Here is a 15,382-nt window from a genome sequence, read left to right as displayed (position 1 = left end):
TCTGCTTGAGCTATGTCATGTTTAGGTATAAGTTGCTGCTGTTTGCCAGGCATAGTGTTATTGAATTTGACTTTGTATTATTCTGTTAAGCCAGTTTTACTAATGATTTATTTTTATTGTTTGCTGCACATTGCCTTAGATTAGTTGTAATATTACAATTGCTTTGCTAATTTCTTAATGCTGCTTGCTTCGCAAATCTGCGTTTTTTTCAATGCTGTTTATATTAATTGTTTTATGTGATGCTGCATTGCCTCGTCCCTTGGTATATATATCTGAGCTCAGTAGATTTAAGTTAGCTTAAGAGGGGGTAGACTATATAAGAAACTAACTATGATGAATTTATAAGAAATGCATTGAGAAGCTATCAGAAAATGGTTTGGCAAAAAAAAAAAAAAGGGATACTGTACAGTGGAGAAAAACTATTTTTGACAGAGGATGTGAACAGAATACAGAAAACAGGCTTAGATAGGACTTTTGGGAATAATGATGAACGAAGGGAGATCTCCATGCAAAATACTGCAGTAAAACAAACGCTGTCCTTTCCTTTTGTGTTATCCCACTATGTGTTTGTGTACCCTTGTGTATTTGTTTTCTTCCTGTCTCTGTGTAGTTTCATAGAATTTTTTCTTCTTCTAATACTAAGCTACATTCACTATGATGAGGAATACTGTTATCCTCAAATATAATTGGCATTAATAATATGCTATTTACCTTGTAAATATGCTTAGACATTATTTATTTTGTTTTATTTTAATGCTCATGTGTGAAGTTGATGTTTCGAAAGTTATTCTGATCTTTTATGTATGTACTCATGTCATAATTCCTGTAACACTGACGTATACGTCTATTTCTATTCTTTTGTAAAGCCCCTATTACCACAAATGTTATCTGTATTGTTATGTTCTTTACTGATGTGTTTTGTACCTTTGTTATTGTGTTCTTATGTTATAAAATTGTAATTGACACCAGTTCATCAAATTAAGCAACTTGTAAGTTACATTTCACTGCACACGTTTCTGTTGGTCATAGTATATGGACAATATGTGAGAAGTAGGGACTGATAGTGTTTGCACGTGTGTTAATAATTCAGCAAGGGACTGGATAACAGCATTGCTGGTTCTAAGGACAATTCCAAAACCTTTGTGAGTGCACAAGTGGTGGTTATGGACTTGCTATATTATCCGCAAGACTCTTCAATGGTGATTGTGCACCTGCACAGTCACAACAGATGGCTGCTGGCCATCTCTACAAGGACTGCAGTGGGTCTGCATCTCTGGTGGCCCACCAGTACCGTAATCTCTACAAGGACTACAGTGGGTCTGCGTCTTTGCTGACTCACCAGTACCATTATTTCTACAAGGACTGCAGTGGGTCTGCGCCTCTGGTGGCCCACCAGTACCGTAATCTCTACCAGGACTACAGTGGGTCTGCTCTGTGATGACCTACCCACCAATACTCTTCAAAATTTCGACTGACTCCGCTGTGGGTTTACTCTGTTGTGGCCCATTACCTGTCTGCATGTAGAGTCAGCACTGTCTTTTCGTTGGAAGGACAACAATACTTCTTCAATACTGCATGGAAATCCACTACTTCCGTGTGCATTTTCTTTTACTGCTCAGACTTTGAGAAAAAGACTGATATTTTACTGTGATGAACGATTAGGACTGTCTTTATGGACTGTGAGAAAATTTTAGCTTTTGACCAACATTGTATCAATAAGTGTGTGCATTTGATTTCTTTGTTATTGTAATTATGAAAAATTTTTTCAAATCTGTATTGGGCACTGCCCAAACCAATTTGTAAAATTTTTTGTGGGTAGCATGGGGGCTATGTAAGTAGGCTGTTTAGGTTTTTTTATTGGTAACGCCACCTCTGTATGAAAATCACTGGCTGTGCTGTGTGCAGTCTGTGACTGCTTTGCATTGTTGTAATACTCGCCATTGTAGTGTTAGGCAGCTGGCTGTGAACAGGGCATAGCGTTGGGCAGTTGGAGGTGAGCCGCCAGCAGTGGTGGATTTGGGGAGAGAGATGGCGGAGTTTTGTAATTTGTCATGAACTGCTATATATATGATGATATCAAGGTAAATACATTCTTTGTTCTCTATTAATATCTTTCATTTGCTAACTATCCCTATCAGTAGTTAGTGCCTTCCATAGTTTGAATCTTTTATTTAGCTGGCAGTAGTGGCACTCTCTGTATTGCAGTAGTGGGATTAACCAAGATTTTTGTGAGGTAAGTGATTTGTGAAAAGTACAGGTTAATGTTAGTCAGGGCCATTCTTTTGTAGGGAATTTTGAAAGTCAGATTGCGTTGCGCTAACAAAATATTGTGTGTCAGTATAAGCACAGTCCTGTAAAATTATTAAAAGGGGACGTTTCAAGTGTAAGTGTAAATTTTTTGAACATCACAAAATTTACAATTGTACTACAAAAATGAAGGTGACTCCCTGTTTTCTGACTACTGCAGATAATGAATGTCATGACTATTCGAACAGCGGCCTTATCAACGACCCTCTTGCAAAGTGCGAACGCTAACCCCTTTACAACATTGACTTCTCACGGTGGGCACCTTCGCACAGATAGATCAGTTACATAACAGACGCGTAAAACTTCCCTTGCGATTTTCTCGGAATTGCCAGAGTAGTGCACGTTACTACTTACACATTATGTTGTTTTAATGGCCTACTAGAGGTGTACAAAGTTTGAAGTAACCTCGTGATCCGAACGCCGTGGCCTGCCCCTGTGAGACCATAATGGTCTCGTCTCAGGGGGCGAAAGAATGGAAGTACCGTATAGGAGACAAACTCACATCGAAGCGTGAGCTCCAGAGAATGCGGTAGATGAGCGCGCGGTCGACGGCGGTGTGCAGGTCTCCGGCGCGCGGCCCGCTCCAGGAGGGGTCGACCTCGACGTCGACTGCGAGCAGGCAGTACTGGCCGCGCACGCGCTCGCTGGCGGGCGGCGGGCCGAGCCGCGCAGACACAGCCACGCACTCGTCGTAGTCGCCCAGGTGCGTCGCGGAGCCGCGCAGCAGCCCCGAGCCCAGCTTGGCGCCTCCGTCGAACACTGCGGGCACGAGCGCAAAACTAGTCGCCGATCTTCGCAGAAGTGTCAGTTCTTAGTTATTTCAATGAAACTGCCGGAATTTAAAGTTAGATATAAAAAGTTCGAGGTTAATTTTCCACGTCAGAATCGGCCAATATAACCTGTACTTCGTGGAAAGAGTAAATCGATTTCGCAAAGGCATTCCAAAGCCAAAAACTGAAATAGTAAACATCAGATATCAAGGAATCGTAATTACATATCCCGACGATTCCTGCAACGTTTATAATAAATACCGGTTGGTTATAATTAAACTTTCCCTGTTTAACACGTTACAACAAGGAAATTAACTACCGAACGAGTACCAAACTTGGTAGCATTAATGTCCAGAGTATGGGGTGCATAATTTCCGTGCGTCACAGCGCCACCGTCAAGTTCCAACTGTCACCATCGGATGCCGTGATCAGTCATCGTGATTCATAGTCTCACGCACCTCACCAGTCGCAGTGCACTTGTACACGTGCCAAACAATAGGAGCAGATAATTACTGGTGAAGCTCTATTATCAAAACAACAGTAATGCAGCAGCTGCACTTCGAGAATACACTACTGGCCATTAAAATTGTTACACCAAGAAGAAATGCAGAAGATAAACGGGTATTGGACAAATATATTTGCTAGTACTAACATGTGATTACATTTTCACGCAATTTGGGTGCATAGATCCTGAGAAATCAGTACCCAGAACAACCACCTCTGGCCGTAATAACGGCCTTGATACGCCAGGGCATTGAGTCAAACAGAGCTTGGATGGCGTGTACAGGTACAGCTGCCCATGCAGCTTCAGCACGATACCACAGTTCATCAAGAGTAGTGACTGGCGTATTGTGACGAGCCAGTTGCTCGGCCACCATTGACCACACCTTTTCAATTGGTGAAGGTCTGGAGAATGTGCTGGCCAGGGCAGCAGTCGAACATTTTCTGTATCCAGAAAGGCCCGTACAGGACCTGCAACATGCGGTCGTGCATTATCCTGCTGAAATGTAGGGTTTTGCAGGAATCGAATGAAGGGTAGAGCCACGGGTCGTAACACATCTGAAATGTAACGTTCACAGTTCAAAGTGCCGGCAATGCGAACAAGAGGTGAGCGAGACGTGTAACCAATGGCTCCCCATACCATCGCGCCCGGTGATACGCCAGTATGTCGATGATGAATACACACTTCCAATGTGCGTTCACAGCGATGTCACCAAACACGGATGCGAACATCATGTGCTGTAAACCTCTATTCATCCGAAAAAATGACGTTTTGGCATTCGTGCACCCAGGTCGTCGTTGAGCACACCATCGCAGGCGCTCCTGTCTGTGATGCAGCGTCAAGGGTAACCACAGCCATGGTCTCTGAGCTGATAGTCCGTGCTGCTGCAAACGTCGTCGAACTGTTCGTGCAGATGGTTGTTGTCTTGCAAACGTCCCCATCTGTTACAGCCATGTGGATAAGATGCCTGTCATCTCGACTGCTAGTGATACCAGGCCTTTGGGATCCAGCACGGGGTTCTGTATTACCCTCCCGAACCCACCGATTCCATATTCTGCTAACAGTCATTGGATCTCTACCAACGCGAGCAGCAATGTCGCGATACTATAAACCGCAATCACTATAGGCTGCAATCCGACCTTTATCAAAGTCTGAAACGTGATGGTACGCATTTCTCCTCCTTACACGAGGCATCACAACAACGTTTCACCAGGCAACGCCGGTCAACTGCTGTTTGTGTATGAGAAATCGGTTGGAAACTTTCCTCATGTCAGAACGTTGTAGGTGTCCCCACCGGCGCCAACCTTGTGTGAATGCTCTGAAAAGCTAATCATTTGCATATCACAGCATCTTCTTCCTGTCGGTTACATTTCGCGTCTGTAGCACGTCATCTTCGTGGTGTAGCAATTTTAATGGCCAGTAGTGTATCTCCAGCTGAAGGGATTACGGAAGCCCCCTCTTTCTCCACTTTCTCTGCGGAGCATGATGAAGAATTTCGAATCAACTGGAGAACTGGGCGTCGCTCCAGAAAGAGCCGACGACTGGTTGCACCAGAGGTGGTCGATGAAATTGCTGTTGCTATGGCAGACAACCTGCGCGCAATTTCCGATCGTCAGGCAGTGTGCATGCTGTGTCAGACAGTTGAACATCCCATGGTCCACTGCACGGAAGGTGCGTCGAACCATTCTCAAATGGTATCCACACAAGATCCTTATCGTACAGCAGCTTGCACTACAGGACACACAACGACGTGTTGATTCGCTCTTCATTTTCTCGCAAGGATTGAAGTTGACGAGGGCTGGCCCTGGACCATCCAATGGACAGACGAAGCTCATTTTTTTCTGATGGTTGAGATGAACACACAGAATTCTCGAGTGTGGGGATCTTCACCTCCAGTCACTGTGCATGGAGTTCCTGTGTATGGTGAACATGTCACTGTATGGTGTGGGTTCACGACTACGTTCATCATTGGCCCATTCTTATTTGAACAGCTTGGTGCTCAAGGACCAAAGATGTGCAGTGTGACTGTCCGGCATTACTGCGACATGCTTCGCCAGCATGTCATACCCACTCTACAGGAGAGAGACGCCTTGAACTCAACAGTTTTATGCAAGATGAGGCCCCATCGCTAATCGCTCGTGAAGTTCACGAATCTAGAAACGATCGAATTGTCAGCCGATCGTTTCCAAATGCTTAGCCGGCACGATCACCTGATCTCACTCCCTATAATTTCTGATTGTAAGACTACCTGGAGGACAGGATTTACTAGGGCAACATTCACACATATGCTGACATGAAACACAGCGTATCAAGAGAGGTAGCCAGCACACCTACGGACATGTTTCGTTCTGCTGTGCAGAATGCAGTCCTGCACTTTAAGACTCTTCTAGATATTGATGGGTGCCATATTGAGGCCCTTTTGTAGCAGTAATGTGCCCGGAATGTAATGGTATGATGGACCGTAGCAGCACATGAAATGTGTTTCAATTGAATTGATTCTGCATTATTTCTCTTCCCCATGTCCTTGACCTTAATGCAACCAAGTTTGATACTCGTATGGTAATTAGTTTCCGTGTTATAACGTGTTAAATTGGGCAAGTTTAATTATAATGCCCCGGTATTTTATATCTGCCAGCTGTCAATCCATTTAATCCCACAAGTGTGGGTGGCAAGGTAAAGCTCTGCCTCACTGAAGGGCCACCTTCTGAATTCAAAGGAGAGAGTGAACAGGAAATAGGCAGGACGATAAATAACCTAAAGAAGAAGTACACCTCAGGTTGGGTAGATTTCTATAGTGTTGTTATTAAAAAATGTAACAATGAATTAGTTAAATTACTTATTCATCTGATTAACTGTAGTGTCAGAGAACAAAACTTTCCAAATGTCTTGAAATGGAGCACAGTTAAACCTGTGCATAAGAAAGGATCAAAGAAGGAGGTTTCAGATTTTATACTCATATCATTAATACCAATATTCACTAAAGAATTTGAAGTTGTATTGCTGACAACTCAGTGATTATTTTTCCCAAAATAAGTTGCTAACAGAAACACAGCATGACTTCTGAAAGGATCACAGCACTATCGAAGCAGTTACAGAGTTTTTTCATAGTGTCCTTGATCAAGGTATGCAAAGAGCAGGCTTATTTCTAGACCTCAGTAAAGCCTTTGCCTCAGTAAACCACGAGTTACTCTTCAGTAAACTTGAGGCCTACAGTATGAATGCCGAATCCATGCGAATGCTGACTACATTCCTAGTTAACGAAAAACAGTGTACAAAGCTGACTTACAACATCAATGATCAGGTTATAAATTTCCAGTCTAGATATGAATCAGGCACACAGGTGCACCCCAGGGATCATTTTTGGGCCCTTACCTATTCCTTGTGTAAATAAATGCTATAGAGCCATCCCTTAAGTCCCAGCTGGGAACCTACACATATGATACCTCACTGTTGTTTGTTGGCAAACAAAATGATGAGTTAACACTGGTTTCAATTGAGGGACTAGATTAAATAAGTGCCTATTTCAAGGATCAACGATGGAAGGTTAAAATCAGCAAATCATAGTTATTGTCAATTAAACTTGCAAGTTCACACCGAACCTCTGTTAGTACGGTAGGTGAAATTGAAGCAGTAGATACAGAAAACTGTAAAGTTTTCGGTAATTACCTAGATGAAAATGTACAGTGGGTAAACCATATCAATTTTATATGTAATAAAATCACTACATCTAATTAGCCAGCTATCAAAAAGTAGTTTCTGAACAGACATTAAAAACAATTTATTATGGGACAATTTTTGCTCAGATTAATGATGGGGTAAGAAATATGAGGCTGTGCTGGTAACATACATTTGAACAGAATATTAACCTCGCAAAAAAGAACAATCAGGATTATCCATGAAATAGGATACAGAGACTCCTGGAATGAAATCTTTGTACGTCTTTACTACCTCACTGTGTTTTTACAAATGAATTACATTTTTTGTGAAACAAAAACAGTCAAGTGCTCTGATATGTATATCAATAATACAATAAAGAAATACTGCCATTATAAACAAAGAAATAAGCCAAAAACAACAGACTACTGTCCGTTCATTAACGGTCAGATATGGTATAAAAAAACTGCCAAGGTCTATAAGGTGTCACAAAGAAAACTTATCCAAAGTGAAACTGAAATCATTCTTGATTGACAAGTGTTTATACTCTGTAAGTGAATATTAATACTAAACTAAATTGAAATCTCTTTATACTTTCTTGTATAAAATCTGAACTTCCATAATAATTACGATGTAATATCGAATTCTGTGGCCCTTTCTAAGTACTCTGATATTTGTACCATGTATATGTTATCACGTATGCATATATGAAATATATCTGCTCTGTTTATACAAAAACTGTAAATTCTGTTGTTTTACTAAGTACACATATGATAAAGGCGTATTTGTAGCCACTTACACATCTACTCTGTTTGCACGAAACTTGTAAAAAATTTCTATGACGTTTGCAAAAATAATCAGTTTTTGCTCCGTGCAAATAACACAATAAAAAAGATAAGATCCCAATTTTTTATTGAGTAACTGATTTTTTTCATTCACGTCTGTGATGGGAATGATAGCAATTAGTTCCATTGGGCGTTAGGCAAACGGGCAATGTTTCCATTCATAAAATTCTTCAGAGTTACGTTACAATTTGTGAATATGTAAAATTCCTACGACGTTTCGGCCATTGTTGCAAACGGCTTTTTCCCTGTGTTTTACTAACTGCTGAATGAGAAAACCGTTAATTTTCACATGCTAGTGAAAGAAGCTGTTTTCGTGAGCTGATGGGACATTGAGGATGAGAAGGAGAGTCGTTATACTTCCTTTGTTGGTGTCTGTTTCTTTGTTGTTATTGGTGGAAACAGACCACCTTGGTTGGCGTTTGCTTTATTTCTTGCCGTTGGTGGGTGGAGGTGAATGCGCAGATGGTGCCGTAGGAGTGGGACAAAGGTTGTGGTGTAGCGATGGGGAAAACCGACCCGTTACAAACGATACCGGTATTTTAGTTCTGAATAATCAGTATTTTTCCGTATTTGTTTGGTCTTTGTTATAACAAGTGTTTTTTTATTTTTTACTAATAACCGAGTAAAAAACCGAAATAACAATTGTCCATAGTAACAGTTCTAATTAAATTCTTTTTTTAAAAAAATTGAAACCTCCCCTTAGAAAAATTAATGAATTACTGTGCTGATAAACCCCTTACGTTGTTTGATTTTCAAACAGCTGAGCAGAACTGAACGTAGTCAGACATTTCTCTCTTTACTTATTCTGATCAACACTAAACTAACACACAATATTTTTAGCGCAACGCAATATGACTTTCAATAATCCCTACAAAAAATTGCCCTGACTAACGATAACCTATACCTTTCATGAATCACTTACCCCAAAAAAATCTTCGTTACTCGAACTACTGCAATACGGCGAACGCCAATACTGCCAGCTAAATAAAGGATTTTAGCTACTGAGAGCACTAACTACTGATAGGCATAGTTAGCAAATGAAAGATTTTGATAGAGAACAAACAATGTACTTATCTTAATAGTGTTCAAAAGTCGTAATATATATATCGGTTCATGACATCCAGTCTTACAAATTTCGTTTTTCTGACGGACACACGCCCAGATCGTCCGCTTTCAAAACTCTGCCATATCTCTTCCCACATCCACCACTGCTGGCGGCTCACCTCCAACTGCACAACGCTACGCGCTGTTCACATCCAACTGCCCAACACTACAATAGCAAATATTCCAACAATGCCAACCAGCTACAAACTGCACACAGCACAGTCAGTGATTTTCATACAGAGCGCTACGTGGCGTTACCAACGTAAAAACCTAAACAGCCTACTTACAAAAGAAGTAATTTTTATTCATAAAATTTGCATTAGTCTGAAATAGTGCGTTATTTATAAAAAAGGGAAAAGCGATCAGTGCTATTTTAATAACAATGCCGACAGAAACGAGCAACAAAGGACGTAAAAATTGGTACAACGTTGCCGAGACAATAATGACCCAGAAGCTGTATGCCGTGGCTTAAGGTACGTACGTGCAGCGCCGGCCGGAAACCGCGCGACCGCTACGGTCGCAGGTTCGAATCCTGCCTCGGACATGGATGTGTGTGATGTCCTTAAGTTAGTTAGGCTTAAGTAGTCCTAAGTTCTAGGGGACTGATGACCTCTGTAGTTACGTCCCATAGTGCTCAGAGCCATTTGAACCATAGTACGTGCAGCTTGCAAGACTTGCCCCCCCCCCTCCCCCCCTTGTCTATACGGTAGTTTCTCGCTGTCGTCGCCTGATATCCGTTGTATTACAGAATGACAGCAACCCTAATCTGGAAATATTTTTACGAAGTGACGTAACAGTGAAATACAATGATTCGTTTGCTTTAAAAGATTAAAGATTTGTTTTGTAATTTCTGTGAAATGATAAAAGAGAAAGGACATTATGGTAACAGGGATAAATTAAAAACTTAACAACAATTCATTCATAATATAAAAAAGGATAGAAAGTAGCCTGCATCTATACAATATGCTTTTATGTGCTTCTAGTCCTTCAAAACGGAAAATTTAATACAAAATACAGAATTCTTCAGCCTCAGTTTTCGCCCTTAGCACTCACTATTCGTAGTGCACAAATGTATAATACCCGATTACAACTTGATTTTTGAGCAGAGTTTCAAAAAATTAGAATTATTTGGAGAATACTGGTGTTCCTTTTTAGCATTCAACCGTTTATCCAGTTTCCAGAAAAACAGCGAACGGTGGCTGGACTAAATATTCTGTTGCACTTCCTTCCCCGTTGGGGCTGTCGCCGCATCCCCCATCTCTGTCGCCAAACTCCTCGATCTTTCCTCTTCTTCTCCTTCCAGGAGAGTGAAATGAAATTACTCTCTTTCCTTTCATTTGCTTATTTAGTAGGTCTCATTCTATGCGTTTTGAAATAGAAAGGTGAAAATTGTTCAATCTATGTTCGACTTCTACGTTTATTACACGAAATAATACGAATAAAATACCGAAAATCGGTTATTTAAAAGCCGGCCGATGTGGCCGTGCGGTTCTAGGCGCTTCAGTCTGGAACCGCGTGACCGCTACGGTCGCAGGTTCGAATCCTGCCGCGGGCATGGATGTGTGTGATGTCCTTAGGTTAGTTAGGTTTAAGTAGTTCTAAGTTCTAGGGGACTGATGACCTCAGAAGTTAAGTGCCATAGTGCTCAGAGCCTTTTTTGGTTATTTAAAAAACCGGTTATTTTGAGCAGTTTTAGCAGTAAGGTTACACTAGCGTGAAAAAAAGCAACCTATATAACCGAAAACCGCGCTCTCTACAGTGGTGGAGGCTCCACTGTGAATGGGTGGGGCAGATGTGGTCCGAAAGCGGAAGCCTATGCACCAACACATAATCTGTAAACTAGAGCTTGCATTATTGCAAATGATTGTATTAATGAATTTTTATCTTTTTTATTAATGATCTTTTTATCCTTTTTCTGGAGCATCGTGTATTGTGTATTGAACTGGGGACGTAGAAACGACGGAGAGGCCTCGTCCCGCCGTAGCCCTCGGTGGTCCACAACCCCACAACGTGCCGCGGCAGTCCACCCACCCCACCGCCGCCCCACACCGAATCCAGGGTTATTGTGCGGTTCGGCCTTCTTGAACCATAGTCATATGAGTTACTTGGTGTTTAGATACAGTGAAGTGAAGCTTATACGTGTGTTTAGGACGTCTAACTTGCATCACAGTTTCACTACATTTGGCCGACATGCAGATTTTTCAGCATTTTTATGTATCGCAGTTGTATTCTCACATGTACGTACGTGACAAGTGGTTTATATTACCTGATATGTAATTTTCGACGATGACTTCAGTTTCACACAAGACAGAATTTTTGATGCGTGAGTAATGTTAACAAATCATATAATTTACACAATAATTTTAAGCTTTTGTATTTTTGATCTGACTTTTGTTATTTGTACTTTTTATATTTTAGTGTGACACTTGAAAACGGTCTAAGGACGAAATGTAGACAGTCAAATGGTGCAAATATCTTTTCGTAGAAAAAAGATTGTATTAACAGCCAGTGCAACTAATAATTCGACAAACCTTTGAATATGTGTAATTCGTAAAATCATATGTAGTAAACTGTGCAGATGCCTCTTGAACGAAGTTGACATCGTTTGCCCAGGATACCACTACTAATAAATATCTCGTACACCATCATTAAATATAAACTTATACTAAAATATGGAATGGCACTAACCTTAGTCCAACGAAATACATTTTTATGTATTTGGTATCCTATATGCGACAATATATTTTCTTCAATACGGTATCAGATATCGAGTTTTCAAGAGAATTATCTGTACTTATAGGAACTGCGTGTAGCTTACATTTACAGCGCAAATGCATGTACAAGGTGACAGAGTTGGGGAATGGCGTTGGAAATGCTTGTCTGTGTCCTGCAGCATACATGCATGTACGAAAGACACGAAGTATTTCTGAAGCACTAAATTTTTCTGTTACCATTTGCAGGAGCAAAAACACGAGAAAGATTGTAAAATTCGTAAGTGACGTGAAAGGAGCATTTATTATGGTTATGTGCACTGATGTAACAAATGTTACGGGATACATACTAAAATCGTGTCGGACCTAATTTTGCCCAGAGTAGTGCAGCAACTCGATTTGGCACAGGCTCAACAAACCGTTGGAAGACCTCTGCAGAAATATTGAGCCATGCTGCTTCTAAAGCCGTCCAAAACCGCGAAAGTGTTGATAGTGCAGGATTTTGTGCACGAATTGACCTCTCAATCATGTCCTATATATGTTTCGTGAGATTCATGTCGGGCGATCTGGCTGACCAAATCATTCGCTAGAACTGTCCAGAATGCTCTTCAAACCAATCGCGAACAATTGTGGCCCGGTGACATGACGCATGGTCACCAATTAAAAATTTCGTCGTTGTTTGGGAACATGAAGTCCATGAATGGTTGCAAATGGTCTCCAAATAGCCGAACGTAACCACATCCAATCAATCATCCAAGTACACACAGCCCATATCATTACTGAGCCACCACCAGCTTGCACACTTCCTTGTTGACATCCTGGTTCCGTGGCTTCGTGTGGTCTGCGTCACACTCGAGCCCTACCATCAGTTCTTACCAACTAAAATCGGGAGTCATCTGACCAGGTCACGATTTTCCAGTCGTCTAGGGTTCAACCGACATTGTCACGAGCTGCAGGCGATGTCGTGCTGTTGGAAAAGGCATTCGCGACGGTTTTCTGCTGTCATATCATAACGCGAGTTCTTTACAGACGAATGGAAAAACTGATAGAAGCCGACCTCGGGGAAGATCAGTTTGGATTCCGTAGAAATGTTGGAACACGTGAGGCAATACTGACCTTACGACTTATCTTATAAGAAAGATTAAGAAAAGGCAAACCTACGTTTCTAGCATTTGTAGACTTAGAGAAAGCTTTTGACAATGTTAACTGGAATACTCTCTTTCAAATTCTGAAGGTGGCAGGGGTAAAATACAGGGAGCGAAAGGCTATTTACAATTTGTACAGAAACCAGATGGCAGTTATAAGAGTCGAGGGGCATGAGAGGGAAGCAGTGGTTGGGAAAGGAGTGAGACAGGGTTGTAGCCTCTCCCCGATGTTATTCAATCTGTATATTGAGCAAGCAGTAAAGGAAACAAAAGAAAAATTCGGAGTAGGTATTAAAATTCATGGAGAAGAAGTAAAAACTTTGAGGTTCGCCGATGACATTGTAATTCTGTCAGAGACAGCAAAGGACTTGGAAGAGCAGTTGAACGGAATGGACAGTGTCTTGAAAGGAGGATATAAGATGAACATCAACAAAAGCAAAATGAGGATAATGGAATATAGTCAAATTAAGTCGGGTGATGCTGAGGGAATTAGATTAGGAAATGAGACACTTAAAGCAGTAAAGGAGTTTTGCTATTTAGGGAGTAAAGTAACCGATGATTGTCGAAGTAGAGAGGATATAAAATGTAGACTGGCAATGGCAAGGAAAGCCATTTCTGAAAAAGAGAAATTTATTAACATCGAGTATAGATTTAGGTGTCAGGAAGTCGTTTCTGAAAGTATTTGTATGGAGTGTAGCCATGTATGGAAGTGAAACATGGACGATAACTAGTTTGGACAAGACGAGAATAGAAGCTTTCGGAATGTGGTGCTACAGAAGAATGCTGAAGATAAGGTGGGTAGATCACGTAACTAATGAGGAGGTATTGAATAGGATTGGGGAGAAGAGAAGTTTGTGGCACAACTTGACTAGAAGAAGGGATCGGTTGGTAGGACATGTTTTGAGGCATCGAGGGATCACAAATTTAGCATTGGAGGGCACCGTGGAAGGTAAAAATCGTAGAGGGAGACCAAGAGATGAATACACTAAGCAGATTCAGAAGGACGTAGGTTGCAGTAGGTACAGGGAGATGAAGAAGCTTGCACAGGATAGAGTAGCATGGAGAGCTGCATCAAACCAGTCTCAGGACTGAAGACCACAACAACACATCATAACGGATACGTTCGTCGTACGTTCCACATTCATTTCTGCGGTTATTTCACGCAGTGTTGCTTGCCTGTTAGCACTGCCAACTCTACGCTAACGTCGCTGCTCTCGGTCGTTAAGCGAAGGCCATCGGCCACTACGTTGTCCATGGTGAGAGGAAATGCCTAAAATTTGGTATCCTCGGCACACTCTTAACACTGTGAATCTCGGGATATTGAATGCCCCAACGATTTCCGAAATGGAATGCCCATGCACCTAACTCCAACTACTATTCTTGTTCATCTTGCATCATATTGTATGTTCTCGACGCTCTGAACAAGTTCTCAGCTAGACACGTCATCGAAGGTAAATTAGGGGAAAATTTGTGTGATTGCAAATTTTTGTACAGTGGACGGGGGAGTGTAATGAACAAGATACTGAAAATCCTGAAAGGCTGTTTTTGAGTGGAGGGGGTAAATTTAAGGGTCACTTTCTAATGATTTTGCTAAACAACTCGGAAACTGCAGCTTGTAATGAAAATATTCCCTGGTACAAAATAAAACTGCATTAAATTTTCTAGAAAAACGGTCTCATCCGTGTTTTGTTGGGGCTAATAGTTTCTGCGTTGCAGGGAATAAAAAATGGCAGATTATACAAAAATTGATGGTAAAAACTGATGATTATTGTCAAATGAAGTGGGTTAAGAACAAGTACACATAAAATATATGTGTGTACCACATCTAAGTGTTGAAGAATCGTATTAAGGGATAAATTGTGCTCTGGGTAGGGGAAAGGGGAGGGCAAGGTGGAAAATTGGGTGTGTAAGTTAGAAGTGTGAGGGAAGGTAGGACGTTGGATTGCAGTCGTGTGCTTCTCTCTGTTTCATAGGACTGTAAACTGAAAAGAGAGCAGGTGCCCTAACCAACTACGTCGCAAGACGCAACTACAGGGTATTTTACAAATTTATACCACCCCTCCACAGCGCGCCTTATGAATCACTGTCGATGCCGTGTGCAGACACGCCTACGGTGTTCATTTTCTACAAAATGCACTAACACTAGATGAAATGCAGTTATGAGTTACCAATAACGCTAAATCAAGAAATGCATATGGGCAGGATCCACATAAATCTCTGTACACTGTTCTACATCGATAGACAAGGAACTGATTCTTAGTCGTCCTGTACGGCAGTTTTAGCGTTCTTCCGGAAAAGGCGATTTCCTCGAACTCGAATGCTGTTCAGTTTTCAGTTTACAGAC

At 41.4% G+C, this 15,382-nt stretch overlaps 1 protein-coding gene across 1 annotated transcript in view; it reads right to left on the bottom strand.

The window, feature by feature from the left end:
- The window catches only part of LOC126199031 (nose resistant to fluoxetine protein 6-like), a 323,399-nt gene that overhangs the window by 140,071 nt on the left and 167,946 nt on the right, over positions 1–15,382 (bottom strand). The window contains exon 4 of the mRNA XM_049935732.1: positions 2,810–3,066. Coding sequence (XP_049791689.1) covers positions 2,810–3,066 — 257 coding nt within the window. The remainder of the gene's footprint in view (positions 1–2,809; positions 3,067–15,382) is intronic.

This window comes from Schistocerca nitens, chromosome 8, assembly GCF_023898315.1.
Source record: "Schistocerca nitens isolate TAMUIC-IGC-003100 chromosome 8, iqSchNite1.1, whole genome shotgun sequence".
Taxonomy (NCBI): domain Eukaryota; kingdom Metazoa; phylum Arthropoda; class Insecta; order Orthoptera; family Acrididae; genus Schistocerca; species Schistocerca nitens.
This window is presented reverse-complemented; position numbering and strand designations above follow the sequence as displayed.